Here is a 13,637-nt window from a genome sequence, read left to right as displayed (position 1 = left end):
TCCTTTTCCTGCACCTTCCAGTCATTGATTCACATTGTTTTGCAAAATACAGCTCTGTCTCGTGAAGCTTCCTGCTCTGCTTGTACTCAGGCTCGAGGGGCTGGCACAGGGGGTGTCCAGAGAGGAGCAGGGCTGCTGCTTCCCTGGGCCGGGAGCCTGTGCCGGAGCCGCTCGGCTTTGCCCCATGCCATCCCCTGCAGACAAAACCAGGCACGGGCGATGCTCGGGGCGATACTGGGGGCATCCCTCCCGGCACCCCACTGTGGTACCCTCCTCTCGGCACCGAGAGAGGCCGAGCCGAGCCGAGCCGAGCCGAGCCGAGCCGAGCCGAGCCGAGCCGAGCGCGCCACCGCCTCCCGCTCGCGAGGCACGTGCCCCTCACCCAACCCCCCTGTAGGCGGCGGGGCGCGCCGAAGTCATTCATGAAAATGTTGACGTCAGCGAGGGGGGCGGAGACTCAGGCCAGGCCCCGCCCCCCGGAGCCATTTAAGGCTGCGCGGCAGCAGTGCTAGGGCTCAGAGCGGCGGCGCGATCTGGTAGTAACGGGCACCGTTCGCAGCGATCGTCCCGCAGCGTCCGCCGGCACCGCGCTGATTGCGGGGTCGTCCTCCCGCACCCCCCACCCCTGAGGGCGCGGGGCAGCCTCCGCCGGGACTTCATGTCTGTGCTGTGTCCCCTGCCCTGGTGAGTGCAACACTTGGTTAACCGGTACCAAGCGCTTCCCGCACAGGGGGCTCGGGGGGGGGGGTCGCGGGCCGCTGCTGTGGGGCGAGGGGGCTAGAAGCGGAGCCCCTCCTTCCGGGGATGAGGTCCTGGAAAGTGTTTTGCTGGGAGAGGGGAAAAAGAGGTGTCAGAGCGGGATGAGCCGCACCGGAGGACCCGCGATCTGTGGGAATTCGCTTCACTTTCTCGAGCTGGGAGTGCCATTAAGGCTGGAAAAGCAGCGCTGGAATTGGCGCCCTGCGAGCCGCTGGTGTGGGAAGTCCCGGAGGTTGTAAAATAAGTCAGCGGGAGCTAAAACACAGGAGCTTGGAAAGAAAGGGGAGAAAGAGACCAACCTCCGCAGCGCTCGCACTTTATGGAGTGTTTTCTTACTTCCCCCCCTTAGGGGGCAGAGCTGGAGGAAGTGGAGAAGTGAAGCCCTGCTCTGGAAGCCTCCCGAGGGGTTCTCGGGGGTTTGTGCTTGGGGAGCAAGCCCGGGAGATGCTCCCGGGGCGGGGGGTAGCGCTGGTTTGCGAGGTGCTGAGATTTTGCACCCCTTTTTAAAGGGGACAGGAAAGAGGAGTCCAGAAAGAGGCTGCCGGCAGCCTCTGGTGCTTGCTTTTCTATCGCGATGCTGCTTAAATCTTGTGCGGTCCTCCTGGAGCCCTTCAGAGCATTTGAATGCTGCCTTTTGTTTCTAGCCCTGATTATCTGAGATCAGCTGAAATGACTGAAGTGATGATGAACACCCCAGCTATGGATGAGATTGGGCTAAGCCCCCGCAAGGACGGCCTGTCGTATCAGGTAAGTGCTTTGCCAGCTTCTTAGGCAGTAATCCCCTATGGAATTGCTTGGGCTGGACTGCAGACTTGGTCTAATGTACCTTTCCATAGCCTGACCTAATCGCAGGTCTTGCTGTAGTGAGAACTAGTCAACAGACTGGAATGCTTGCTTGGCAGGAGATGGTTGTCTAAAGTATCACTTGGTATCAGACCAGATTGGCAAAGGACTTGGTTGGTTCCAAAGGGGTTGAGCCCCCTCACGTTCGGTGTTTATGGGGGCTCGGTGGGAGACAGGGGGAATGGTTAAGGAAGGGTTTGCACCGCTCACTGGACCGAGAGGGCTCTTGAGGTATCTGCAGCATGGCATACAGATGACCTGCCTAGAGCAAGGGAGAGTTTTTATATGGCACTTAGAACTTTTTGTATCTGTTTCTTGGTTATCCAGACTCACGGTCCTATTTGAGACGGTAACACTCTTCTGTAAGACATGGTGAAGCCCAGAGACAGCCTAAACAAGCCTTGAAATGTCACTGGGGATAGCAGTGCCTGAAGGCATGAGCTGCATTCATTCTGAAAGTTCTGAACAATGTAATCAGCTATTAACCTCTAGATCAATGAGTGGGGTTAAGATGTGGTCTTAGAAACTAGCTTGAGCCTTAATCCTTTAGTTTCAATATCCTTTTCACTTCTTAGCTTGTAGTTAATCAAGGGGCAAGTTGTGCATCTTAGCCTACTAGGTCCATGTTTTCCTGTTCTTCCAGGAGACTTCTTGATGGGATTTAACACAGGCGATGTGTGCGTGCAGTTGGCTCGCATCTGGTCTGTGTGTTGGGTGACTCTTAACTGGCAGATCCCGATGCAGGGCTCTTCATTTGCAGATGTTACACAACCTGCACAGAGGCAGTTGCTCTAAGTGTGCATTCAAATGAGGCATGCTGTTGTAGCTCATTTTCCAGACGTAAATATGCAAGTATACAAGGCAGCAGCAATGCACCGAAGCATGAAATCAACTGAACTTAGGGGCCTCCGGCCAAAGCCATGGGGAGGAAGAGGGGCTGCGTTGTTTTTTTTGGTCAGAATTCTGGATCTGGGTAGTGGAAGTTGTTTGGTTTATACCTGTGCTGTGCCTCAGTGCTTGAGTTAGTGGAAAGCATATAGCCTTTCTTTCCTATAGAGGGACTGTACAGCAGTGAGAGTGTTTGTTAAACCTGAAGCAATCAAACTGGCCTGTATGGGATGCTCAGTTGTCTTTTACGGTCACCTTATGAAGAGGCTTAACTCATTCAGGTCAATGCTTCTATTTACCTATACAAATTTTCCAGTGAGAAGCAGGATGTAGGTGCCCTGCTTGTTCTAATGATTACTTCAGCTAGGTTTTTTCCCTGATGCTAATGACCTTGATAAGTCTACTTGGAACAATTGGGAAACAGGCTTGTTCAGTGTTGAGTAGATCATCTGAACATGAAGGTATGTGAGTCATAAATGCTGGCAACTCATACCTATGCAGGACTTTTGCATCCTGGATCTCTTCTCTACAGTGGTCGAGTCATAGATGGCTTCTTTCAAATGCCTGCAATAGCTGGGGACTGCCTGTCGGTGCTTCACCTTGATGTAAGCCAAACTGATGGCAGGAATGGGTGAGGTGTTGGAATGGATGATCCTGATGGAGTACTAGCAGCGTGTGGGCTGTGTACAAGGTCTGCTTCTAAATCAGATTAGTGTAAAGAGGATTGAGGAGCAGGCTCCTGCCTTCCTTCTCTGGCTGAGGATGTCACGGTGTAAATCAAGGTAAGTTGAAAGCATCCTCAAAGGGCTGAAAACTCAAAACAGCAAGGACAAATCTGATGTAAAGCACATCATGAGCTCTTTGTTCTATCTCAGGCTTCGGCACTTTGTGCTTCATCTCTCTCATGGAGAGAGTTTGGTACATGGAAAACTGTATGCTAGTCTGAGGGCTGTAGTGCAATAACTTAAAACCAGACAGGGCTGCTGCTGCTCCTACACTGGAGCTTGTTGTTCTAAGCTGCAACATCTTCCCCTGCTCATCTGCAGCTGGGCACTTGTGGTGTGAGTGTAGCAGCCTTTGGCTGACTATGAGAGGCAAACTTCCAGTTCTGAAGGTTTCTCATGTTCAAGTAGTAGAACTGGGATTTACTTTGCTGCAGAGATGACCTCAAGCCAAGGTTCAGAATACCCCTCTTCAGGCTGTGCAGAGCATGGACTGCCTGGGAGGTGGTCCATAAGATGCTAGCTGTGAGCTTGGGGGCTGCTTCTGCCACCGTGTGCAGACATGAAACTGTCTGGAGCAGAGGAAGTGGGCAGCAGCTTTGTGGGAACTGTAAAGCACATTAGTATCTGCTACAGACAGACTTGTCCTACCAGCAGTGTGGTTTTGCCTTTACTTGGAAGCAAACTGAGGAAACTAACTCATACCCTGAGTATAAACTTCAGCAATCTGATTCCTCTGTCTTGTGGAGTTCACTGAACTTCAGGGCTCCTGTCTGTCTCACTGATCATGGAGGGAACTTGGCTTGTCAGCTTCTTCCTTCTGCCTTCTCTACCTCCTTGCCTTTGCTCATGGTCTGGAGTGTCTGCCTAGAGATCAGCTGAAGCTGTGCACCTTGCCCCAGTGAAGCTTCCTGGCCTTCGCTGGGCTGTCCATCATTGCTTTTTAAGCACTGATGTGAAAAAGCTCAGACTGCAGGAGTCATGTGTGTAGGCTTAGTAATTTGTATGTTTCCACTTGCAAAACGCACTTTCTCAGCATAGAAATATCTTTTCCCAGTTAATATGCAAAGTGCTTGTAAGCTAATGTGCTAATTTGAAAATCTTTCTATGTAAAGCAGCTTTTATTACTGTATTTGTGCTGTAAAGCTGCTCCCTGAGCCCCCTGAAGATGGTTTAGCCTGAGCAGAAGTGAATGGTGAAATCAGGGCATTAATCTCGGAACAAGGTGGCATAGACAAAACAGAAGATGCAGCTTTAGAGATGATGTCATGCTGGGTCTTGTGCCTGCAGTGAAGAGCTATTTCTGGATCTTTAATAGATGTCCCATAATTCCCATGGGACTTGCTAAACAAAAAACTCCTTGAAATGCAACTGATGGTTCAAGATGCCCCTGCTACAAACAGATGTGCTTCACTGGCTTCCTGCCTGGCAGTCTCACCGAGCTGGGTCCTTTTCACTGCCAGTCGGAGCTAATCTGCTGTTTCCTATTTCCTAGCCCTTAGATATATACCTGTTCTCTGAAAAGCCTTCTCAGCACTCTGGCAGCTTGTCCTCTGCTGCCATAGCACAGCAGCACAAATGATGCTACAGAAACCAAGGCTGAATTAATCATTTCGTGGAGCTGTTAAGAGGTTGCCTTGCTTCTTGGAAGTGGAGCTCGGTCTGAGCACAACTGAAATCACTTTAATGCCCAAAGTGTTTTATTTTGAGCTAATGCTGTGTCCCGAGTTGAGTGTGCTACTTTGCTGCAGGCTGGCTTGCTGGTCCTGTGGGACCTTAGGTTCCCTTTTAGGACATCGGCCTGTGGAGGCTCAACTTGCCTCATGCCATCAGCTGGGGTTTGGTTGTCACGGGGAGCTTGAGCTCTTTAGGTCATGATCACATCATGCTGGTATCTGTCTAGGTTAATCACATCTACAGTTAGCTGTGAATCATGCCAGACTGAAACTAGGTAAATAGGCTTAATACTCTATCCGGTGTCTATGGTGAAAGCTCGGATTGTCTCTGGTGGGGAAGTAATAATTGGGGGTATGCAACACCTTCACCAGCACCTGTGAAGCACTGACTTTCCCAAGGAGCTGTGGTGCTTGATGCTGAGGGGTTCAAGCTGTATCTGCTATATCCCCCCCAACCTAAACTGTGGGACTGACACATTACAGATATAGGGGCTGATGGCAAAGGGTGGAAATTGAGCTTCCTCTAATAGCCTTGCTTGCTTGTAGGTGCTTCATGTCTGTGCAGCCTTGATTTGTGCAGGGGAAGTCCTGTCATAGAGCTGATGCTCACTGCTATGGAAGCTCTTGAGACTGGGCTGCAGAAAGATGGGGTTAGCAAGCGAGTTGAGGATAACTTGCTCATACAGCACATCCGGTGCATGTTACTAGACAAGATCAGTAGACTGAGTCAATGTGTGTTCCAGGGTCTGGGATGTTAAATGATGGCAGAAGCAGGATATGGGGTAAACAGAGCCAAAACTCATCATGTTTGCAGCCATGCTATGCAAAAAAAGTGTTCCACTGAAATGCAAACTGAAGACAGCAGCTCGTTACATCTCTGTGCATGTGTTTTCCTCCCTGCTTGATGCCTTGTTCCTCTGATGGAAAATTGCCGTGATGTATGAAGTTTCCCTGCCACTGTGTTCCAAGATAGGACAATCTGTGACTGGGGAGTTGTCATATTTCATAAACCTGAGTCTCAGGCTGCTGTGTGCATACTAGATGGAGCTCTCTTTCGAGTCATGGCTGCTGTGTGAGTAAATATAGGCATTAGCACTGTTAGAGCTGGAAAATTCCTCCAAAGAGGGCACTGAGAGATGATTTAAGTATTTCCTGAAGTGAGCTTGCCATGCTTCTCAATGGCAGTAAAGTTTTATTTTGAGAGCTGAAATGATGACCTGGGATTTGGAATATTGGCTTGATACTGCTGACGAGGCACAAAACTTAGCTTCTTTTTTACTGGGAGGGTGAGTGATATGTGTATATCAGGGCACATTCTGCACCTGAAGTGGTATGCCTCTCAGTATAGACTTCTCAGTCTTGGATAGTATTACCATAGTTGAAGCAAAGCTTTTTTTCCCCCCAAGACAGTAACTTAATTTGGAAAGATCTCTTTGCTTTAGTCTCCCTGCAATAGAATTGAAATAGTTTTCATCCCCATGGGAGGGGAGACAAGCATTTTAACTATGGGTGTTGGTATGGAGGACACATGTGGAAGTTGTTTTGAATTTACAAGTGTCAGCTGGATTATCATAGTGCTGAGCTAATCCTCTTAACTGTCTGACATCTCTCCTGCTTTTGGTGTTTCTCCATTCCCGTGAATGCTGAGAAGAGGGTATGAGCCTCCCCATGGGCAATGAAAACTTTCCATTCTTGTTGCCAAGGCTTCATTCAAGGATAGAGCTGGATCATCTGAAACAGAGGCAAACATGATCTAAAATCATTTCAAGCGTCTGTTTCAAGTTCTGCTTTTCACTGCGCTTTCCAGCTGCGAGGCAGGAGTTTGGTTGATTTGTAGGTGATCTGGATCAGTCCATGAGGAGAGTGGCTCCCAAGACACTATATGGAGTGGCCTTCGTTTGTGTTGAGTAGTGCAAGAAGGAACATATATGTCCTCTTTGGGCTCAAAAGGTGTTGAATGTATCTCTCCATGGGCTACAGAAGGGGGGCTCTGCAGAAGCAGTTACAGCCTCTCATGCTGCATCAGCATGGATGTGTAAGAGGTCTTTGAACTGCTGCTAAGTTTGGTTTTTGGTAGCCTTCACAACCAGTTGGGGGCTGTCACTTGTCTTCTACATCAAGTGACCAGGTCAGCTAGAGGTGGGCATCTGCTTCACTTGTGTGCAAGGTGTCTCCCTCTGATGAACAAGGTGAAGCTACCCCTTGCTGTTAGGCTCTTTGGGTTGTGGGGAGATGCAAAGTCTTCCTCCCACATGCGTGAGCTGGGTACTGTGAGCAGAAAGGCTCACAGTCAGGCTTTGCTAGGCAAGCTGTCCTGGCTGCTGTGCAGAAGGGTGCAGAGCTCACAGGTCAGAGCTGAGCTGCAGCATTCCCAGTGAGGACCTTGCTGCAAGCTTGAAAGCTGCTGTTTTTCCTTCCCATTGTGTAAATCTGGAGTGAGACCAGATTAGGCATATGGGGTCAGCAAATGCAGCATGCCACTGCTGGTGCGGAGCAGCAGAAAACTGATGCTTGCTTGTTTTAATAGTCTGTCAGTGCAGCTTATTTTGGGGTGAGTGGGGAAGCCGGTTTGGATTGACTCTTCCATGTGGCTTCCCCAGATGTGCAGCTCAGTCTTAATCTGAAACCCTGTTTTCTTTGGTCCCGATGCTTGGCCTGCCATGACACCCTGCTTGTCACATGTGAGGAAATCTGCCTTTGTTGTAGTTTTTCCATTGACCGTCCACACCCCTTGGAAGTGCGGTTGCAACATCTCCCTTCATGCTGCCTCGACGATTAAAAAGCATGACTTAGTGGAAAAAATCCTGACCTCCTTGGGTTCGGCCTGTCCTGCAGCTGTTTGAGATAAGATTGTGCTGGGGTTTTTTAGCGTTAAAAGAGCTGCACACCACGTTTTGTGGGCATTTGTTTGTAAGGAAGTGACTGCTACTTAGTTTCTGGAAAAAAAAAACCTGGCAGGCTATTTCCAAAGAAATTGCTCCAATTTGACCTAATGTGCTTAAAATGATAGCAGCCAAAGGTTAGCTTAATTATTATACTCCTATTTTTCTTGCACAGGAGGCTATTTTCATGACATTATCAGCTTATGTAACCTCCTGAACCACACTTCTTTTTTCCATTGCAACCTTCTAAACCGTGTAATGTCAAGGGTATTTTTTTTTCCTATCCTGAGTTTAGATAATGAGTTGATGCTTAAAAGCCACGAACTGAACTTCCAGTAATGCACCACATATCTGAAACTGCCTTTGTTTGGCCAAGCAGAAGCCACAAAGCTCGCAAGAAACAGTTGTGCTGGGGGGGGACTACTAGCAAGTAGCTTATCCTGCAATGCTCACGTTCATATGGCCACTCTCAAAGACCTCCCTTGCTCTTGTGCACCTGAAAAGCATATGGAAGGTGGATGATACAGTGAGAGCTGGGCTCCTGCACCACCCTGCCCAGGACCAAATGGATGTGTGTGAACAGCCCTAGTTGTGCAATTCCTTCAGTTAACCTTGTCTGACTGCATTAAGTAGTAACCCAATGGCTTTGTCATGTTGGTAACCTGGTTGTGCCAAAGCTTTGGATGCTAGGAAGAAGCTGGACAGTAGAACACTGAATATATTGACAAGGAGGTAATGGTGTTGTTAGCTGCTAGACTGGAGAGCAAGTTGGTGCAATGCTCCACTTTGGGGTTTGGGCCAGGGCTTACCAAGGTGGCGGGCACCTGCACGGTTGGTATGAGGAGAATGATGCTTCATGGTTAATGCTTAGGGTTCCTTGATGGGGAGCTTTTGTAACTGGAACCACAAAGATCAAAGCACATCAGGTCTTGCTGTCAAACTGAGGTACTTGCAAGCAGCATGCCTGAGGCTCGTAGTGCTGTTCCCTGCAAAGATGCTCTTACAGCTCACTTGAATTCAAGTACAGTGCTTGACTCCTCACCCCATCTGCAACCATGAGGGGAAAACACATTTTGTCATTATCTTGGGTGTTTAAAGACACCTATCATGCGAAATGGGCACTCTGATAAAATTGTTTAAAATAAAGAGGTGGTAATTGTTTAATATTCTGGTTACCAGCCACAGGGGTTCTGATGTGGCAATTGGTCCTTGTCATCTAAGAGTGCTCTTCTGGATGAGCTGGGGTTTGAAGCTGTTCCCCTAGTAGGGCATCCTTAAAGTACCAGCAACCTCTTCGGTTCACATTGTGATCTGAGTCATGCAAAGCGCCTGCTAACGCTGCAGTTGGCAGTTCTTCCCGTTCCCATGTCTTTGCCTCAGTTCAGAATCAAAGTGTGCATACTGTTGGCACTGCCAGCAAGTATGGGCTCTGGTGCTGCTGTACTGTATGAGCTTGTGCATCCATGTGGAATGGAATGGGTAAGGTACTGCTCTGTGCATCTTGGGGTGCTGGATATTCCTCATTCCTTGCACAAACAGTATAGTGCATAATTGCTGACTAGGCTGCAGGTACCTCCTGACTGAGGAAATATGGTTCAGTCTCCAACCCATACATAAAATGAGTGGCTTTCTGCTGAGTTTGCTGAAGTGTGGTAGCTGTAGCATGCAGAACACTACTAAAATTGCCTCTAAAATGTAGCTGAACTTCTTTCAGTCTGGTGCTGTGGCTCTGGAGAGGTACCAGATGCAGGCCCTTGCTGCAAGGGTATGGATTGCCGTAGGTGCTGGGATGCCATGTGCATCCCCTCTAGCAGCAGAACCTGGAGCACAAGCCTGTTCTGTGCAGCTTGACCAGCAGCAGGAAATGAGATCTCAGATTGTCTGATCGAGATAGCTCTGTGTGCAAACTCATGAGCATTAATGCAGAAGCAGTGGGTGAGGGTGAGGTGTGTTTGGATAAATATCCAAAAGGGCAGATGCCTATTTGCTGAGCGCTATCCAAGCAAGCATGTGCTTTGGAAGCCTCTTGGGTAGCGCTCGTTTCCAGTACTCAGAGATTAGAGAAGCTTATTTCCAAGTTCAAGAGTCTTTCCGTCACCCAGTGGTTTACTTTGTGCCCAGACCAGTCTGCCCTGGGGACCCCAGTGTCTTGAGTTGGGTTTTGGCTAAGACTGCTTGAAGGCAGCCCCTCTCACAGGCTGTTTCTTGGCTCTTTCAGATCTTCCCCGATCCCTCCGACTTTGACCGCTACTGTAAGCTGAAGGACCGCCTGCCCTCCATCGTGGTGGAGCCGACGGAGGGCGACGTGGAGAGCGGTGAGCTGAGATGGCCACCCGAAGAGTTCCTCGTGCAGGAGGAGGAGGAGGAAGAGGAGGAAGAAGAGAACTGTGAAGATGCAAAGAAGGACAACAAGGAGCAATAAATGGCACCAGAGGAAAGGCAAGGGACTGCACCCTTCTGAAGGAAGAGCCACGCTTCTTTTGAAAGTCTTTTTAAAGGAAAAGACAAGTTCAACTTTGCACCTGCGAGATCTTAGTTATTTTGTAATTCTCTGTATTGAGAACTGAAGCCCTCGGTGTCACCAGACCTCCTGAGGAAGGAAGGAAGTAACGCAGAGAAATGTTTGCTGTTCTCGAGATCATTATCTGTATTTTTCCGAGGTGGAGGCAGCAGTGAAATTCCAAGCACATGGCAGAGGGTGACCATGCGAGGGACCGCTGGAGGGGGGAGCTCGGGGAGGGGGAGGAAAGCCAGAGGCGGCGGCAGCGCTCGGTACGGAGCTGCCTCCAGCTACAAGCATGAGAACAGAGCTGTAATCCCTCAGATTTGCCTTTCTTACAGCTTCCATTTGTGTGTCAGGGGGTGGAAGGGTGTCCGTAGTGAGGAATGGCTGAAGGCTCTACTGTTGAGGGGCCTGTAGCTCTCCCCAGTTTGGCACCTCCCTAGGGTAACGTGAGCGTCCGTAGGAATAATTGGGTTTCTTGCTCTTGCTGTTGAGCCTATTTTCCAGCCACTTTTCCCAAAGCTGTTTTCTTCCCCTCTGCCTTTAGACTCTTCGTTGCTGATCAGCTGTATTTGCAGGGTAATATTAGGCTGCTGCTTGTCATCTCTACTGCGAGGCCCTAGTTTATCTTGCCGGTGGTTAGTGTGAGGTAATGCGCACTGGATGGAAAGATGCTTTTGTCTGCAGCAAGAGCTCACATAGGTTTGAACACCTCAGATTTTCCTCTCCTATTTGCTGAGGCTGCTTTGATCTCCTCTTGTACAGCTCCCAGAGCCAGAGAGTGGAGGTTAAGCCTCCTTACCTTGGTGTCCGCGAGGCTGTAGGGTTTTATGTCTCCAGCTTGCTGGTCAATGGCCTTGAGAGAGCTGGGGTGAGGGATCTCTTCCAGCTTTGCACTGCAGGACAAGCTGGTAGGGGTGTGCATAGTAGGGAGCGCTGCCAGACCTGAGGTAATCCAAAGATGAAACACTTCGATCTAGTGTGGATCACCAGTGGGAAAGGGGGGTTTGCAGAAGGGGTCTGTTGGGAGAGGATTAGCTTGGGTGTCCTGAGACAAGGTGTGGTTTTGCTTCATAGCAAGGGGAAAACATTCATGAGCTGCAGAGTGGCTTGCAGAGTCTGTGGTTGTGTCCTCTTCACCATATCCTGCTTCAAGGAAAAGTCATCTGTCTCTGTTTGGGGAGGAGGCCAGTCTGCTGCCAGACACAGTAACCTGCTGCTTGGCTGGAAAGAGATCTTGCAGCTTTGGGGACCAGCTTGGGAGCCAATTGGTCTTGGGCTAGGATGAGAACAGGTACCACCTAAACCAAATCTGGGGTCATGGAAGAGAAAAAGAAATGTCAAGGCCTTAACCAAACTTTCATAATAATCCCAGTGCCACCCTCCCCCTTTGCTTATAACTGGTTCCATTTTTAAAACCTATTTGGACATGTGTGTATTTGTATTTTTAATACCTCATGAGTAGTAAAACGCTGGTGGGGTTGGGAACTGCTTTTAACATATTGGCAGGATTGTTTTAGTCTTGTCTTGCTCGTGTTTAAACATAATGGCAATAATTTATCAGCTCTGCATAACTGTTTCGGACAGATAGGAGTTTGGAGAGGAGTTAGCACAAAGCAGGAGAAATTCAGTGTTCCTACACTGCGGCTGGTCTCCAGTCCAGCAACGCAGACCCGGTTATACATGCTCCCTGCCTGTCTTGGTGTACAGTTGATCACCAAACGGTCATGATGTGGTGATACCATTTTCTCTAGTGATGGATTCAGCTGTTGTACCTGTAACACTTGTTCTAGTCTTGCTGTCTTACTGGAATGAGCTTGTACACCTGCATACCAGCCAGTCATCTTACTTCTAAGTGTTACTCTCTATTGGTCTCTACTGTCTGTACCACCAAGTCAAAGCTGTATATCAAAGATATTACCGTATGGGCAGCAGTGAGATGGCAATCCTTGGACTTTAGACCTGCTGTCTGCCCTAAAGACCTGCGTATTTCTGTCTGCATCCTTTTTTTGGAAGTATTGTGTATATTTCTATTTGTCGTTGAACGTATCTAAAGAACAAAGCACTCCAGTAAATCTCCTGTTGTATGATATACATTCTATATTTCTGTAATTCTTTTTGAGCCTCAGGGAGAAGCTAGCATTTTTTTCAAACTACATTTTTGTCACTGTGACAGTTGTAAATAAAGTTTGAAAATGCTTTCCAAATATTCTGGCTCTGTTCTTGCTGCCAAAGCGGGTTTGGGATGGTCGACCTTCCAGGTGGTAGTGGCCAGTCCTTGTTTGAGGTCTGGGTGTACTGACTTGCAAGGCTAATGCAGATATCAGAATAGACTCATGTCTATCAGATGAGTCTGTTCTGTGAACTTGGAGATGTTTCATGGATGTGGCTGACCTCAGAGAATGCCTCATGGGATTATAAGCCTAAATCAACTTAGGGTGAGGTGCGGCATTTTTGCCTCTGTCTTCCTACATTGGCTTACTTATTGCTGGGTGAAAGGCTGCAGGAAAGTGGTACTCCATCCTGGATCTGGAAAATCTGTATTTATATCTATAACTATATCTGTAATCCATGTCTACCCCTTTACGTAACCTTTCAGAGCAGGAAGTTATGGAGAGCAGAGGTTATTCATACCTGCTCTTAGTACTAATGCAGTACTGTGCATGTTCCCTCTTTGTGCTGAGTAACAAGCATGGAGAGAAGCATTGCCACGCTGAGTGCTGTAAGGGTCTCAGCTGAGCTACCTGGGCTTGTTTGTTTTGGCCGGTTTGGGTCTACAGGTCAACTCTGCTTGAGTAGTTGGTTGCATCTTGCTACGCACAGATGGCTGTGTGCTTTGGCTCATAGTGCTGCCAGAGGAAGACCTGGAGGAAATGGCATTTTGGACTATGATTCTGAACTTGTTTGGTACCAAGGCAGTGTGCTGGATGTGGAAATCTGACCCTGTCAGGATTCAGTAACTCACATTGTGCACTTAATGGGATTAAATTTTCCACTGAAACCAGGCATTAAGAAGCAGATGCCCTGGAATGCCCCTATCTTTCAGATATGTGGAGAGAAGTTTCTGTGATTTAGCAAGTAACAGACTCTAATCTTACATATGCAGACAAGCTGGATTGAGGTTAGGGTGTTATATTTACATGAGACTGGTTTAAATGCACTAATGACCCTTGGATTTAATGCTTGATTTGAGAGAATGCTTAACATGAGCCTCACAGTTCAAAGACTGATAGTATAATGCTCAACTGTCATGGATGTTTTAGACTGTATTATAAATGCAATATTAAAGCTTGCCTCTCCTTCAACCTTTAGCTAAGATGCCTTGATTCTTCTCCTCCTTAGGTGTGTATTTACTTGTAGAAGC

The 13,637-nt window shown here is 48.3% G+C and overlaps 1 protein-coding gene across 1 annotated transcript; it reads left to right on the top strand.

Moving 5' to 3' along the window:
• The first annotated feature begins 558 nt into the window (after window positions 1-558).
• On the top strand, window positions 559-12,480 carry LBH (LBH regulator of WNT signaling pathway). The gene is made up of 3 exons (XM_061350524.1): window positions 559-684; window positions 1,404-1,506; window positions 9,989-12,480. Exons 1-3 carry the CDS (start codon window positions 659-661, stop codon window positions 10,190-10,192), a joined length of 333 nt encoding a protein of 110 aa, XP_061206508.1. The 5' UTR covers window positions 559-658; the 3' UTR covers window positions 10,193-12,480.
• The last annotated feature ends 1,157 nt before the right edge of the window (window positions 12,481-13,637 follow it).

The sequence above is a fragment of the Neopsephotus bourkii genome, unplaced genomic scaffold, assembly GCF_033783945.1.
Source record: "Neopsephotus bourkii isolate Nb327-2 ecotype Australia unplaced genomic scaffold, CSIRO-AGI_Nbou_v1 NB_518, whole genome shotgun sequence".
Taxonomy (NCBI): domain Eukaryota; kingdom Metazoa; phylum Chordata; class Aves; order Psittaciformes; family Psittacidae; genus Neopsephotus; species Neopsephotus bourkii.
This window is presented reverse-complemented; position numbering and strand designations above follow the sequence as displayed.